The sequence below is a fragment of the Hippocampus bargibanti genome, linkage group LG01 (assembly GCF_051943395.1).
Source record: "Hippocampus bargibanti isolate YZ-2025 linkage group LG01, ASM5194339v1, whole genome shotgun sequence".
In the NCBI taxonomy this organism is placed as follows: Eukaryota; Metazoa; Chordata; class Actinopteri; order Syngnathiformes; family Syngnathidae; genus Hippocampus; species Hippocampus bargibanti.
Window position 1 is genome coordinate 6,293,863 of NC_142734.1, and position 17,336 is coordinate 6,311,198.

A 17,336-nucleotide genomic window follows, 5' to 3' on the forward strand; every position below is an offset into this window, starting at 1 on the left:
AAAGCCATTTTCAAGACGGACTTTTCAAGAATAGATCGACATCATTAAGGTTGGATAGATCAAAAGCTAGCAAAAATAGCAAATCATATTGCAAATTTATGAGGTAATCATTAATCCACACGTTCATAGTAAAAATTCGTATAGTTTAATGACAGTATTTCTTAAGTTTCTTCAAGTCACAAATTCTTTCCTGGCTAATGGTACCCTCCAGTGGGCGGGTAGTAATACACCACACTCGCGGCTGTTTTCCACTGCCTTCAAGTAGCCAAGCTGCGTACACCAGAAGGAGCAGCACAATATCCATTGAACTGCATTCTCTTCAGAATTGAATGGTTTTGTAAAGTACATACAAGTTTTATGTGTTTTTCCCCAGCGTCTATGTCATGATTGTAAGCTTTTTAAAAATATAGGAGCCATTTCACAAGTGACTGGGGTATAACCATGCTTTAAATTCTTACTAGAAACACTGACAGGTCCTCGCTCTGCAAAATAGGCTTTGCTCCCGTCCCGTTCCTACATGAATATCAAATGTAAACACAACTAATTATCTCTTCCATACTTATTCATGTCCATTTCTGTTTTTCAAAGAGAGAGAAAAAGCAGAGCGCATTGAGTTAAATGTCAAAATGCTTCTCCCCAGGAATAAGTTCCAGACTATTTTTTTCCCCATAACCTCAGAAAAAGCAGACAGGATGACCGCAAAGGAAAGGAAAAGTGTGATGAGGGACACATTCTCTCGTGGTCTCTTTCTGTGTGTTGCTTTGCAATTGCCTTTCACAATTTTTCTACATATGTAATGTACCATAATTCAGCCATAGTGTGTGTATTGTGGTGGTTTAAGGCGATGGCAAAAATGTACATACATTGTTGCAAAAAATAAAGAGATTAAAAATTCAAGAAGGACTTTGTCGTCAGTGGTTGCTTCCTTTGTTTTTCATCATCTGTTTGGAATGTGCATTTTTTTGTAGCTCTTCTCTTTGTTAACTTGCATCTTTGAGTAATAGAGTAGATGGGCAGCATTATGCTGGGCGGAGCTACTTCCTGGCATGATGAGTAATTTAAATGTTATTCCTGAAGTGTGAAACATTGATTTATTTCAGCAAAACACCCCATTAATAAGCTGTCAATGACAAAACAGCCCCTTCCTTTCAAGTTTGAAATACTGCTGATCATCTGCAGGAATCTAGGATGACAGATAATCAGCAAAAACTCTTGTTTGTCATTTCCGATGATTTTGCGTGTGTTAATGAGCGCAAACGTTGGTTTCTCGCTCCAAGGGCAGCATGAATGGCAGTCAAATGGCCAGATGTGAGCAGAGCCACTGGTGAAAGGGCAAGTGAGATCGACCCTCTGACTGCATATTCCCCCCACCTTTGCATAACACAGCTGGTGAAAAGATACAACAGCCTTCTGCCGACCGCTGGTAAACACACCCCACCCGAAGCCAAAACACAACAGCTGAGAAAATAACCGTAGCCGCAGCTCAGCGAAGGATAACAAACCAAAGTCCGGATAGAGTTGAATATGCTTGGAACTTGTAGGAAATTGGGTCAAGCGCAGAGAGAAATGACATTGCACTGCCTAGATGGTTGACGCCCACTCAGTTGTTAAAATGTCTCTAGATAGAATATTGGGGAAAACGTTAGTCTTGAAAATGAGCTGAGACTTGTTTATTCTACTAAAGTATACTTTGCTTTTCTTGCAGGAGAAACTGAGCAAAAAGAGAAAGCTGACTTCAGTGACCAACTATGTCTGTAAATGTAACTGCAGCTGTGCTTTCCCCCCTTTTCTCATTTAAGGAGTAGTCCAAGAAGGAAAAAAATCCTTGTAAACTGTGCCTCCCCTCCAACCTTGCTGCCCAGTAGAATGAGTTTTAAAATATAATTGTGATGATAGAATCAATAAAAACAACAATGAAATGATAATAAGGAGGTGGGGTCAATGAAATCATTTCAACAATGATTTCAGAGAGTTTGATGCGCGCCGACGCATATTTATAAATGAAATTATTTGTGCTCAATTTTGCCCCGTGACTGAGACATGGCCTGAGCAAGCGTAGGAATGTTGTGCCAGCAAAGTGTCACTTTCCAGGCGCATTTCCAACACTCTCTCATTCCTCCTGCTGCACTGAGTTGCCAGGCTTGGTGGAGAGTCTTGTGCGGAATTGGTCAACAAAATATGGTCGGACTTGCGCATAAATTCAAATCAGGACTCTGGGGCATTTGTGCCACGCCACAGATAATAGTCTATAAAAATGCTGTAGAGCCCTATACAGTAATCCCTCGCCACTTTGCAGTTCAATTCTCGCGGCCCTTGATTCATCGCAGATCTTTTTTCTAACCTAAAAATGGCAGCAACAGTCACTACAGTACAGTAGTGTAAAACAACAGCGGATCACAGAGCGCAGATTACAGTACAGCATTCATTAAATTTACTGTTGTTATTTTTTTAATTTATTCATCCATTTTGAAGTGAAAAGTCTGATTGAAGCGAAACGTGCGACACCTTCAAAGAAGTACACATGACGGCTGAAGAAACCTTTTCATCGATGGACCATTCCTGTTCGACTGAGAGCTCGTACAGACGTATCCATTTTGAAGCATTACTGCGCTGTATATGCACAAAACCAAACATTAGTTCAGTAACCAAAAACATCGGTTTCATTTTGACCACGCCTGACAATGAGTCGACGATGAATGTAAACAACATTTTCATCACTTTGCTTACTGTACATTAGTCACCTTTGTTTACATTCATGTGATGCCACGCTGTCAACTCGGGTTTTTCTTATTTCATATGTGTTGGTCCTGACGCCGAAGCTGATTGGCTGAGAGACGATACGACTAGTCAGCATTCAACCTACCTGAATGCTTATCCCTATTCCTGTTCTCGCATTGCGTTAGTTCAGGCACGTACTGTACGTATTCTAATATTTTTATTCGTACTTAATATGCCCCCTCCCTGGACAATGGCTCCTAAATGCCCCGTGCCTTCAAAATTATCCAGCGAACCCAAAAAGAAGAGGAAAATGATGACAGTGAGTGAAAAAGTCAAATGACTTGACAAACTTAGGGAAAGCAAAAGTTATGCCGCTGTTGCACGCCATTACAACCTCAATGAATCTACGGTGCGTTACATCAAGAGAGAAGAGCAGTGCACCTGTAAATATTATACTGTATGTTGATAGTGGACTGTCTACTTTATTGCATTAGAGTTTTGTACTGTACTGCAAACACTTACTGTGCTTCGTTATGCATGTCATGTACTGTGTTCCACTAAATTTGGCCTTGTAAATATTTTTTTGGTACTCATACACATCGCGGTTTTTCATCTATCGCGGGTGGTCCCGGTCCGCATTGACAACGATAAATGAGGGATTACTGTATCACAAAAAAATCAGTCCCACATAGTTCTGTCTTTGCACGTTTTGAGCAATTATCTTTAACTATGTTCAGAAGGTGAGGATATCCTGATCTGTGATGTGTGTGATTTGCTGTAATGGGCCATATAATATAAATGTTAATACATGTACAATCATATATATTTGTATTACAGAGGTTTAAAATCGTGACTTGGAATGGGGAGAACCTGAAAATCAAAAAAGTATGATGAAGACATCCCGCTTTTAAAACGATTCTCCAAATTCACTTTCCGGGGTCTTTCAATTGTGACAAGCTTACTTGGTTCAGGTTCCTCGTTGTGGAAATTCATTGATGCAGTGGTGGCCTCCGACGAAAGCGAAGGTCCGACGGTGAGTCTAAAGATGCGTCTTTCGTGCACGCCGCAGTAGTGGTGGTGCAGGTGGCAGGAGTAGAGGCCTTTATCAACCGGCTTCAAGTCAGATATGGACAGTGAAAAATCCCCGACTGTAAACGCATCTTCGGCCACGCTCATTTTTTTGTCTGCAAAGCGGGGCCCGTAATCCCGCCGTTCCCCTGAAGCGTAGAGGTCCACCAAGCGGTCGGCTCTGTCTGGACGCACCCCCGGAGGCTGGAAGTCCCAGTGGGCCACCTGCTGCTGGTCCTCCTGGATGCCATCTCGCCACAGGGCGTTCCTGTTGACGCATGGCAACACCACCGAGCTTCCCAACAGCACCACCAAAATGGTCTTCTCTCCATCCCAGTAACGCTTCTCCTTGTTTGCTGCCAAGCAAGAGACACTGTTCATGGTGTTGTCTGCTCGTATTCCAACTGTGATGCAACAACACAATGGTCATTTCTCACCTGACTTTGTCACATTGAGCTGAATTTGAACCGACTGCTGATTCTGGCAGTAATGATGGTGCAAATTACATGTGTATAATCCTCGGTCACTTTGCACGACATCTGATGGAAGAAGATAACACAATTCATACAGATTAACTCATTCACTGCCAGACATGTGCAAAAATGTGTCCACTCCAGTGCCATGGGTGTTTGTCATTGTCACTCGAATTCCAGGACCCACAGAATACTGAATTTTAGGACTACATAAACATCCAATGCAGCATAAGAAACCGTAGACTCTCTTCTTTCATCAGAACAAAATAGTTAATTCCTAAATTATATGGGTCGGGAGTTATAGGAGCTTGAAATGAGGGTGGCTGTCCAAAATACAATGCAATACATACATACTGTATTGGTTTATATAGCGCTTTAACAACACTGAAGCTGGAACAAAGCGCTAACATGGACAAAAGGAAAATGCTGTCCCCTCATGGATGGGAAAAAAAAACATTGCTAGAGGTCCGACCAGTGCTTAATCGGTACCCAAACAAGACCAAACAAAACCCGAACAAATTCGGGAATGGTGCTCTACGTCATATTTTCAATCCCCGAATAAATATGTGAATGGCAGTGAATGACTTAAATACCCCCAAAAAGTTGCGTTTGAGGCATTGCTAAAGTGGACACATTTTTCGTCTGGCAGTGAATGATTTAATTGTGGAATGCTGTGATGAGATGAGCTGATGGATAATACTGTTTCCTAAAAGTACAAAACCATTTTAGCTCAGAGTTCAAAATAGGTCCAGAATATTAGCATATGCTCAATATTGACTTGCTTGTAATGTTGTTGTAAATGTGTCTCTAATACAGTAAAGTCTCGTTATATCGATATTCAAGGGAGTCAGAAAAAATATTGATATAACCGGGACTATCGATATATCCGACCCTGTTTGCATGTAATTTTCTCCGTGCGTGCATAGAAATAGTATCGATATAACCAGGACTATCGATATATCCGATATCGATATTACGAGACTTTACTGTAATTGTTAGTTGATGATTGTCTCTAATAATGGTGTTTAAATTAGGGCCACTGGCCCTGATTTTTACAGTAGTATTTTGCTGGACTTTAACAGAAAATGAGTTATCGCTCCTGAAAATGAAAAGAATCAGATGCACGGGCAATTGTATCACATCTTTGGTGAGGTCAGTGGCCTGAAACAAAACCATGTGTCCGCTAAAAGAAGGGCTTGATAGGGTGAGACCAAGTCTTACTGCTGATGACAAGGGAGAAGTTGCCATCTTTGAACGCAGAGCCCGGAATGGAAATGCGACCCTTGTTGAAGTTGTTGTAGACCCTTAGGCGGGCCCCCGGGGACATATCCAGGACCCGTTCCACAGAGTATTTGGGTGTGATACGCATCACGTCCCAGTGGACCACCCTCTGACGGTCCTTCAGTCTGTCCTGTGTCCACAGCATACGAGCGCTGTGGCAAGGCAGGATGGCTGTACTCCCGATTGGGAGCGTGATGTTCTGGGCTTCAACCACCACACCCGGTCTGCTGTTGGTGCTCCTCTGAGCCCATGCTGATGTCAGACACAAACACAGAGCTTAAAAACACCAATTATGGCAAACGAGCTCCTGGCAAAAGAAACGGTTTTACCTTCTGGCAGGAGGAGCACAGCAAGAACTGCAACACACACAGAAAAGGGCTAATTAGGCAAAATCTTTCCTGCTGTGGCATCCGTTTTGCTGCTCGTTCTTCATTTTCACCTGAGTTAGGAGTCAAGAGACACTGCAAATTGATTTGGTTATAAAACAAAAAACACTGCGGCAAAATAAAAGGGAGGTCTTACATGTTAGGTGAGAAACATTCTCCTCAATTATATTTGTTTCCATTTGTTTTTCAACTTTGTGTGACAGTTTTGTTTATGAAAGGATGGTGTTTACTGAGGCAAAGGTGGAGGAGATGCCCACAGGAGCTGTATTCATTCGGGCTTTTGCTGGCTCTTTACAGATCTGTGATCTTGAGAGGATGAAGAAAGTATGTGACCGCATCTGGAGGTGCTGTTTTATTGCCTCTGCCTTCATTCAACACCCGGGGGTTTGCATGACAACATTACAGAGGTTTACCATTGTACAGAACGGGCAGATTACTTTGAGAATGTTGAAAAGCAAACTATTCCTGAGATAAATTTGTTTCGAACTACAAAAAGAGGATTGGTTCCAACAACTCCCTTGTGTACAGCAGAGGACAACAAACCCAATGAACCTGCAAATGAGGTACCCGGCACCACCACGATGATAGCAGCGAGGTTGACCAATTGCCGTCTTGGTGATGTCATCAGCTACCAGTAGGGGCAACAACAGCATGTTGCTCTGACTGGGTGGCCATGGTGTCATTTGGTTGCACAGGTTGCCCAGTGACTGAAAGTATGACTGTTTCAATCTTGACTGATTTGTTTTGCCTTAGCGGCTGCTGCTGTTTTTTTCCCAACTGGTGACATTAACAAGACCAGCACGAAAACACAACAACACCATGCTTGTCTGTGCTGATGAGTGTTTTTTTCTTCCAAGCAGGGAATTGAAATGGTAATAGCCGACTCGAACTAAAAACATCACAATGCCATTAACTCATTCACTGCCAGACATGTGCAAAAATGTGTCCACTCCAGTGCCAGGGTTTTTGTCATTGTCACTCGAATTGCAGGAACCACAGAATATTGAGTTTTAGGACTACATAAACATCCAATGCAGCATAAGAAACCGTAGACTCTCTTCTTTCATCAGAACAAAATAGTTAATTCCTAAATTATATGGGTCGGGAGTTATAGGAGCTTGAAATGAGGGTACCTGTCCAAAATACAATGCAATACATACAGATTGGTTTATATAGCGCTTTAACAACAGCTGAAGCTGGCACAAAGCGCTAACCCTAAAAAAGAGAAATGCTGCCCCCATGTGGAAGGGAAAAACATTGCCAGAGGTCTGGCCAGCGCTTTATTGGCAGTGAATAAGTTAATTTGGGAAGTTCGATGACAACACACTGGAGTTCAGGTTAGTTGCTATGTGCACCCAATAGCCTGTGTAAACCACACATGGTCCATGTGTGGTTTAGTGAGGTAGAGGTAAAACTAAGTGTTTCATTCCAACACCTTTAATTTGCCACTTGAACTCTCCAGAGTGAATCATATGGTTGGTTTAACAACGGGTTGCTCAAATCACCAAAAACAACCATTTGCCAATGATTGGATGGTTAAACCAGGTGACAAAATTTGCAACCACTGCAATCAGATAAACATCTCCCCTGCGGTGAAGCCATAATGTGCGAGTCAAATCACAAGTATGCCTTTCCTCTGCACATTTTGTGTGATTCATGGATGTCAGGGCTGTGTCAGACATTTACTCACTGCCACATCATAGCAATCGAGAAAAAAAAACCTGTGCAGCTGCACATTTCGCCGCAAGTAAAAAGGCAACGCCAGAGGCTGCTATGGATGTTTTCACATGGAAGCTAAGTACGTATTACACATGATTTATCTTCATAAACATTTTTCGCACCGAATGATTTGTGGAATTATCTGCTGAAATGTTTTAGTTCAAATTATAACACTATTCAAGAGTGCCACAGCACCCAAATACCCTACATCTTTCAATCCTCCTATAGTCAGGGTGAAACAAGGTGGTGGTGGACCCCAAAAAAACGCAGGCAGGAGGGAGCAGCAGGGTGAATTTGACAATTGTGTTAAATAAAGTCAGCGGGAGCAAAATCTCAAACAACAAAGTCATCAGAGCAAAAAAGTCCAAAGTAGCAAACAAAACCCAAAGTAAAACTCGACTGCGTGAAACAAACAATGACCCAACACAGAGTGGTCATCCCCGGAGTCCTTTTAACTGCCACTGATTAAACTGACCAACGCATGTGCAGCTGCAGACGGGGCCCTAAAGTGTCACCCGTTGGTCGCGAACTGAAACGTGACACAGATAGGTGCCGTTTTCTTTTTTTTCTTTTTTTTTTTTTTTGGGGGGGGGGGGGGGGGTCAAGTGTGAGCCAAGGTCAATCTCTGCTGATTAAGCCAGAGGCTGGGTATTCCTAGCCAATTACAAAGCGATTAGAGACAAACATTACACCAAAGGACAATTCGGAGTGTAAACTATTTGGAGTAAACATGCCAACTCCGCAGAGGAAAACAAAGATTAAAGGCCTAAAACTTCTTTAAAATGTGAGTAGTCCATCATGTTGCCCTGAAGGATGATAAAAATAATAATAATAATAATAATAATCATAATCATAATCATAATAATAATAATAATAATAATAATAATAATAATAATAATAATAATAATAATAATGATGACGATGACGATGATGATGATAGTAATAATACATTTCATTTATAAGTGCCTTTCAGAAATTTCATGACACCCACTATTACCTAAATTATACAATTATTATGTTGAGTACTCCTAAGGTATCGTTCGCTGACCCCTGGGAGCTTGATATCAGAGTACCTGTTGAACAGTACATATTTCTTTACTATCATATTTACTCCTATCGACCTTAGCTTCCGGCCAACTGATAGCTCTGATAATATATATAAAACATTGAAAATTGAATCGATGAAAAGGTTTCTTCAGCCGTCATCTGTACTTCTTTGAAAGTGTCGGACTTTTCGCTTCTTATCCTAGAAACTTCGTCAGCAAACTAAAGTCTACACCTTCAAAGAAGTACAGATGACGGCTGAAGAAACCTTTTCATCGATGGACCACTCCTGTACGATGGGGGCTTACACAGACGTATTGAAAATTGAAGTTCAGGGTCACACAAAAAATACACCCCTGCATGATTGCATCCTTTCTGGCTTGTGGTGATGGAGTCATATCTAAATAAATAGGGTTACTTTGGTATGTGAGGCACTTTTTTTCAATTGGGGGGGGCGAGGTGTAAATATTTGGGTTGAAAATAAGTTACAGCCTTCGTAGGTTGAAATGGTAGTTGTTTCTTTGTATGAGCATGAGGAGGGGGTCCATTAATCTTCCCAGGTTCCTTTGAACAGTTACTTCAATAAAGAAATAATGGTTGAGTCTTCCCGTTCCACATATTTTCCACCGCCAGGAAACGCTCATTAACGACCCATACTTCAATGAGGCGCGCCTGAAAATGCTGACTCCTCGACTCAAGCCTCATCTAACAAGAAACACATTGGGCCAAAACCATAAGAAAAAAAAAATCCCCTGGGCCAATACGACTCATGTTTCTTGGCAATGTGCAGTTAGTGTCCAGTCTTTGTTCTGCCATCTTGGATATTTCTGATGGGACTACTGACCAAGATGATATAGTAAACACAAACGGTGATAAAGTTGGTCAAAAATGACTGGTTTAATTAGGTTAGTTTTTTTAAAACATATATTAAGGCAACATTCTTAAGTGTATTTTTGTTGTAGTTACCATTCCTTAATAATGACAAAAAAAACTACAAAACAGAACTTGCCGAAATAGAGCCCATGTTGAAACGTTAATTTAATGTCTTAACCTAAGAAAAAAAGAACTTACCTGGCAGTAGAGTCATAAAGACGTGCATTTTAAGCACGGGGGAGACAAAAGAAGTTCAGGGACGCCCGTACTATGAGGTGCGTGTACTTGTTTTTGTCAAGCATGTCTGGATGCTGACTCGCAGACTCCAGACGCTCCGCCCCGCAGCAAATGAAACCCAAAAGGAGCAAAACCAGATAGCTCGTTCACAAACGACGATGACGTGACCCACAAATAGGTCTCGACAAATTCGGACTGGGTGTAGTAACATAATCAGAGTAGAGACTAGGGCAAGTTTAGGGGTGTGTTCAAAACTTGAGGGAATTCATATAAATTGTTTAAAAAAAATAATACACCCACAAATGTTTGACCAATTTAATTGTCCCAGCAAAAGTATGTGTACTGCCTGCATGATGTGCGAGTTGTGACAATTGTGGAGGGCAGGGTTTCACTAGTTACATTACCGCCACCAGCCGTATTCAAAAGGAACTACGTCCGTTCCTCAACGAAACCAAAACAAATATCCGTGACTGAAAAGGCAGCAAATTCTAAAACTGACGGGGCTCGAATTATTGCCGAAGTATACTAAACTGTTTGAAATAAACCAAAATGCATTCATTGAAGCATGATAGTTTTAAATTGGAAATGAAAAAGCATTATTTGAGTACAAATTATGTTTCTAATATGTCAACAATTTTAATTCAAGTCTAATAATTTATTCATAAACATTTTCAATTTTCTTTAGCTACTACACTATCAACCCTGTGCTATTTTGATATTCAACTGTATTACAGAGAAGACAGAGAGAACATACTCAGCACAATATTTACTTGTGTCTACTTCAACAAATTTATTTTTCTTAAGATTTCCAATGTGCAGCAACAGCTCTGAAATCATTCCAATTATCCACTAAATTCGAATCGGGTTGCTGCAACAAATTTTTACTGCCCTGCGCAGACATATTCTATTGTTTCTTTTAAAAAATTAGAAGTTTTACTCATTTTCTAACTCTCCATATTGCAACCATCCGCCATGTTCGATGTAAATAATGCAATGCACCATCAATATATGATTATGACGACTTTGAAAAGCACCAAAACAAATGCAGTGATTATGGCAAGATATCCGTAAGGCAAGATGGCAGACGCCGAAAGTTAAAACATGTGAAGGAAAACAAAGTTTTCAATTGCCGTTTAATTAAATTTGTTTCTTTAGCTATTGTAACAGAAGTATGTAATAAAATGTGTTATGTCATTTGTGGCGCAGATCATGTAGTAATATGCGCTAATCGTAATAGACTTGCGCCGGTGCAGTGGAGTTACAAAGTTGTGCCAGTGGCTGTCAAAATGTGTAAATGGCTCAAGGGCGCGGCCCAGATACATCCTAGCACATGTACTCAATGTTTACACGATTTGATTTTTAAAACAACAGCAACAAACCAGGCCTCAACGAAATGGCAAAAAAGAGGACTGCACAGATACGCAATGTTTACACATTATTTTATTTTTAAAACAACAACAGCAACAACAAAACAAGGAATATGGTCGAGCAAGTTTGTCTGGTGCAAAATAAAAGAAAACCTGGGTGTCAATCCTTTTTGTTTCCATGTTGTTTTAGGAAGAGTTTTGGTGCACTCCATCCCTCTGGTGCCTTCTTCAATCCAGCACGCTTCCAAATCCTTTTCAAGTCCTTCTCAAAACGTTTCTGCAAAAAGCAAAACAGCTTTTTTTATTGATCAATTTCTTCATTAACACAAAAAGTTATTTGAATTTCCTTAGCTTGGATTCTTGTAAAGTTTACTTTCTTTCATTTAAAACAACAACAAAACAACACATTACTTTGTATAGTCAAACAAAAATATTTTTTGTGGAAAAAATACATTTCAGTGTGCAAATTGTTCAATGGGTTTTGTCATAGAGTATGCTTGGAGAGTATTATTCAAATACCTGAATTTAAAAAAAAAAGTGTTATAATAAATCCACAGCAATGTGTTCATTTATTGTGATCACTCCACCGTGCCTATGAAAGTCCATACAACCTGTTCAAATGCAGATTTTTGTGCAATAAAAGAATGACAGAAAGATTAGTCAATTCTGAACTTTTCCCACTGCTAAGGTGGCCTTTCAGGTGCATCACCATTCAAGAAGTGGTACATTTGTAAATTTAGTAAACACACAACAGCCACAATTTAAAGTGCACCCTAAATAAAGTTCAGTTGTTCTAATCTGCTTTACCTGACTTTATTCATTTATGGTGCTTTCGAGCAGAAGACTGAATATTTTGTGGTAACATTGATAAGTATTCAGGAACTCGTTCAACTGTTAGCTATTAAAAAAAATGTCATCAAACCATAAAAGTACAAGAGATTTCAAATATGTTTTGTTGATGTTGAATAACAACAAAACACATCCTCATAAAAACGATTTTTATAACAGGATATTGCTGCTGGAAATAGAAAAAGATATGAAAACATTTATTCTGGTATATTTTTGTTACAAAAACCTGCATTCAAACAGGGGTGTGTAGACTTAACAACCTCTGAGAGGATGCAACAAGTGGATCAGTGAACACAACTTTAAGCAACGTCTATTCTAATCTGGGCAGAGTTAAGGTGACAACATACCTGCTTCCTCCTGCCCCTGCTCTCCATCACTCGTCTCCTGAGGAATTTTGTTCGTTTTAACAGCTTCTTGTATTTGTGCCGATTCATTTTGCGTCGTCGGATTTCCAGCACATTTTTGCAACTTAGGGGCGTTGTCACGCGGTCGTCATCTTCCACAACAGGTAGACACACAGGCGGTAGCACCTTCTCTTCCAGCGGATACCCCCACTCATGTTGGGGCGCGGCTGACCCCGGCAGAGGTGGAAGAGTGTAGCGCAGCGAGAGCCACGTTTCCAGGGGACTTACTGACAGTTTACGAGGTACTAGTGCATCGTCAAGCTCTGGCTCCAGTTGCACCCGGCGAATTGGATAACGGTTGCCGGCTGCTGTGGAATAGCAGCGTGGCTTTGAATCGAATGACCGGCTGCATGCAGCAAGTGTTGCCTGTGCACGTCCATTTACAATGTCTCCATGGCAACCTAGTCATGAGGAAAGCACACAAGACACCATGGACACATACAAATACAGTTACCCACTCCACTCTGCCCCCAGATAGGTCTGCTGGGAATCGCGAAAATCTGCAAGGAATTGACCTGCTAAATGTGAGCGAGCAATTGGTAATTGCCCTCACATGACTAACATTTTGTCCATTGACACTTCACATATTCAAACTATGACATTATAGACAAAATCTACAATCTTTATGCCCCAGTTTTCCTAAATCGTCTAATTTGGTCAAAGCAAATGCAAGTTTGTTTATTAGTGGGTCAATGAGAACTTCAGCCTCCACAAAGTAGAAGTGAGATCATGATGAAGTGGGGAATTGTGAAATGAAAAGTAAAAATTCTTAAGAAATTCACAGCCCCCCCCCCCCCAAGGGATCTGTCATGTTCCCGAAACACAGATGAAAACTGTTACCTTTATATTACCCTGATTGGCTGATTTCCTTCTATATTACCCTGTCAAATAAATTGCCTCTGAAAAATGCACAGGAAGTGCGCATCCTCGTCACTCGGTGGAGATGCGTGACATTAACATGTCTGACACAAATCCTCCTTCAACGGGGGTTAGTCACATGATGTTGAAAAAATGTCTATATACTTACCGATTGCCCTGTGGATAACACGCAGACGAGGTAGGAATTTTGATACAAACATCATTGGAGAGTATCAACAGGTCAAGACGTCAGGAAAGGGGTTGCCATGCCGATGTCCTGTGAAGGGCACATAATCAAGCAGATGCGCTACAATCTCCTACATCCCATCAATTTCCTGACGTGCAGTATCGTCACTAAAAACACAGTATGACAGTAAGAAGTCATAAGTAAGATTTTGATGAAGGGTGGGGACGAGCTTGCTTTTACGTCGTCAAATAGACCGACGGAAATCGAAGTACATATTGAGGTTCCCGGAATTGTTGGTAATGCTAACCCCAATGTAGCACATGAATAGGCGATATATTGGGAAAACTCACAATAGACTATATGCGTTCCATCAATCGGACGTACAATTGAATGTGGGTAGCGTGACAGTTAGCCGTGAAAGGTTTGACTTTATGAGACTGACTTACTTTCAGGCGTCTTCCGCTCGGCGTTACACATAATGTGCTCCCTTCCGATTTGCACCACATCTTCGAAATTGAAGTTCCGCCCCGCATCGTTCATGAATACAGTACTTGACAAAATTCACATTTTCAAAAATGTCAACGCGATGTTTGCTGTTTAAGCACGAAAGAACGCCAGAAATAACGATTTGAAGGTTTTCAGGGCATTTTCAAAGTACAGTTTTAAATTAGCCGTTTAAGTGAATTTTCCAGACAGGGCAGAGGTTGCAAATAAGGGAGGTTTCACGCGGGGTTTAGGCTCTCGAGACAGGGTTATGCTTTGAAATTAGTTTTATGACACACTGGAAAAACCGTTGTGATTTGAATTTATTTAATTTTGTTTCATCAAGTTGCTCGAAATTAACGAACTGAATCCAAATACTGGTACATCTTTGAGTTGTAATGCTCCTATGAAATGCATCCTATGAAATGGATCTAGTTTATATAATTTGTACAAATTATATAATTAAATTAATTATACTCAACACAATTCTTTAATGCAGTGCTCGGGTTCCCAGAGGTTGTTGGAAATGCCAATTAGTGTTTTCACGCAAATGTTTGCATTGTGCATTTCCGTAGTCTTTGAAAACCGTTTTCTTTGCAACGTCACTATTCTAAGAGGCTAAAGTGGTCGAGGAATTCAACCTTCAATGCAAACTTTGTTTTTTCACTAGGTGGCGGTAAACACCAGGAAAACATGACAGTGGGCATTCACGGGACAAACGTGCCACTGTCACTGTCCCTCTGGTCTGCTCGCATAGGCTCATTTTTGGTGATGTTGGGTAGGATGGTGGTAGTGCTGATTATTATTGTTGTTTTAGAATTTCACGCTTTGTCAACTCAAACATTCAACGTGGATTTCTACCAGTGTAAATAAACTCTGAACATTTTGGTGTCGAGAGCAATCACATGAAGACACACTTTGTCTGGTTTAGACCGCCGTGTGAGTACATGTATATTGACCTTTGACTGGAACCACTCACGTTTAAGACCTGTGTGTTAATCTGTCCTGTCATGGTGATTTAGGGTCTTATCTTCTGCACACGAGAGACTATTTGGTCTATCAGAGGAATACCTCACATGCAGGTGTGTGTGTTTTGTGCATGTTTGACTCTGAAATGGAGACCTGGCAATCCGAGATGTGATCTGTCATCAGATATGAGGACCATTTGTGGCATGAGAAAAGGTCATAAACTTGCAATGCCACTGAGAATTCATGTGTGTTAAGCACAGGTGTCAAACTCAAGGCCTGGGGCCCAGATCTGGCCCGCCATGTTATTTTATGTAGCACATGACAATAAATCGTGTGTGTCAACTTTCATGATCCTTGCTAAAATCTGGACTGAAATTTCAATTTGTCATGGGTAATAAATAACATTGAGATTTTGCAATAATTTCCCCCGTTTCCACTCACTTGAGGAAAAATTGGAACTATGAAAGTTAACTTGACTTTTTTCAAAACTTGATTTGGTTTCACTGTTATAACGAGAGTAGACATGACAAAGTGTCCTGCTGCAAAAATAAGTGACATTCCTTATTTAAAGGACAACCGACGCCGCCAGACAAGTTGTGTCCATAATTTGTAAAATCACTTGAAATGACTTCTACTGCGCGTATTTTACAAAGATTCCACCGCATATAGCTATATTTTACTTTTAAGACTTGCGTTGAATATTCAGGAACTCTTGTTGTTGAGTTGGTGAGGATACCTACCGTGACCTCACGGTAGGTATCGTTACCGACAGAGAAAGCGACACAATGCATTTTGGGTACTTTGTTTGGTCTGAAAACTTCGTGTTGATCCGCGGTGATGGCGACATTAGAAGGAAAACACATAAATAATGCAATGGTGAATCGTTTTGTGTTGCACCAATACTACTATTTGATACTAGCTGACACAAATTCCCAGCAGACAAATCAGCCTATTTCCAACGGAGCTTGGGCGCCATCTTGTGCATTTTCTGGGACGCTACATTGCAGTCCAGATGCCTCAAAATGACATGGAAAGACTTAATCGATTGCAAACATGTATGCTTTCTTCTTCAGAACTATTTGAATCATATTCATAACTGGATGAGTAACACGAGAGCATCTTCTCCGAATCTGAAGCCATTGTTTTGATTCTCGAGCATGCATATTTCGGTCAGCCATGCTGGAAAAAAATTATGTTGCAAAATGCAGTACAGTGGGGCCTTGGCTTCCGAACAGAGAGTGTAAGACGAAAAGTATGTATCCCAAAAATTAATTTCTCATAGGAAACCATTAAAATGAGAATAATCCGTTCCCAAGTCTCCATAAAATATAATTTTAAACTAAATAAGCCTTAAAACTACACACAACATACCTTATTCTCTGTATAGTAAATGTGCTATTGTATTGTAATGAAAGAAATACACTGCACTGTATAATAAAGTCACTTTATTTACATTTGTGATGGTCGTTGATGGCTCTTAATTGACACCTGTTGCTTTCTGATTTGTAAGGTCTTACGAAACTGAGGCATCACATCGTTCATCATTCATCATGTTGATGATTCTCATAGCCACAGTCTTTTCTGGATGGAACTGTTCAATAAAAGCCTGCAAATTCTACAATGCTGGTTTCAAGGATCGAAGGGTAACATCATGCCAAGCCTTTTCTATCAGCTGAACACAATGATACTGTCACGTTCCGGGCGTGACACTCACTCGTCGGAACGTTAATAAAAGTCGTTGAATCCCTAAGCAGGCGGCAGAGACGTAGGTGCTGGCAGAGATTTTATTCCAACAAAAGGCACGAGTCCGATGATTCCACTGACCCGGAATGACGCGCGCGACAAAAGAAGGCAGGCGGGGGCGATCCGTCCAGCCTGTCAAACTAGTAAAAAAAAATGGCACGCGCGGGTGAAAAAAAACTCACGATCCCGGAAAGCAACAAACGTATGCGATCGCGGCTAACAATCACCTCGGGCGAAGCAAACTCTTGTGCTGGCAATTCCAAGACATTGGCGAGGCGCGAGGCGTCATAGAAGAAAATTACTCTCAGGGAAGTGACACACATCGTGGGAAATGCGTCGGGCTGAGATTCACATGAAAGCCGCAGATGCGCACCTTTGACGCCACAAACGCACATCTCATTCGTGTTTCTCAATGATCTCCTTCTTCTCCTCGACTGTAATTTTGTTTTGTGTCTTCTTCGGCTGAACACGAGCCTGTGGTGGGGTCTTTTTCAGTCAAATAAAAGCAAAACTATCATTGAAGACGATCGACGTGTGCAGTCATAGAAAGGGGGTGTGAAAAAGGTAGGCCGGCTGGGGAGCTGTTCGGTCGTGTGCTTTGGTGTTCTTCCGCCGAAGATTACTCCGCCAGCCGTGGTGGGGGGTGTGTATCGCGAAAAGTAGTGCTTAATCCAAGG

General features: G+C 41.1%; 2 protein-coding genes across 3 annotated transcripts in view; both read right to left on the reverse strand.

Moving 5' to 3' along the window:
• The window catches only part of LOC148902875 (matrix remodeling-associated protein 8-like), a 12,969-nt gene extending 3,048 nt beyond the window's left edge, over positions 1 to 9,921 (reverse strand). The window contains exons 1-5 of the mRNA XM_088992473.1: positions 9,761 to 9,921; positions 5,870 to 5,896; positions 5,481 to 5,792; positions 4,224 to 4,325; positions 3,681 to 4,142 (exon numbers count right to left, since the gene is read on the reverse strand). Coding sequence (XP_088848599.1) covers positions 3,681 to 4,142; positions 4,224 to 4,325; positions 5,481 to 5,792; positions 5,870 to 5,896; positions 9,761 to 9,788 — 931 coding nt within the window. The 5' untranslated portion in view covers positions 9,789 to 9,921. The remainder of the gene's footprint in view (positions 1 to 3,680; positions 4,143 to 4,223; positions 4,326 to 5,480; positions 5,793 to 5,869; positions 5,897 to 9,760) is intronic.
• A 1,300-nt stretch (positions 9,922 to 11,221) lies between these two features.
• On the reverse strand, positions 11,222 to 13,947 carry aurkaip1 (aurora kinase A interacting protein 1). 2 transcript variants are annotated; one of them, XM_089019142.1, is made up of 4 exons: positions 13,911 to 13,947; positions 13,447 to 13,554; positions 12,363 to 12,820; positions 11,222 to 11,443 (listed from the first exon to the last, which is right to left on the reverse strand). In XM_089019142.1, exons 2-4 carry the CDS (start codon positions 13,499 to 13,501, stop codon positions 11,327 to 11,329), a joined length of 630 nt encoding a protein of 209 aa, XP_088875268.1. In that variant the 5' UTR covers positions 13,502 to 13,554; positions 13,911 to 13,947; the 3' UTR covers positions 11,222 to 11,326. The 2 variants fall into 2 exon arrangements, with proteins under 2 accessions (XP_088875268.1, XP_088874472.1); XM_089018346.1 differs by having other exon boundaries at positions 13,815 to 13,915.
• Between the last annotated feature and the right edge of the window lie 3,389 nt (positions 13,948 to 17,336).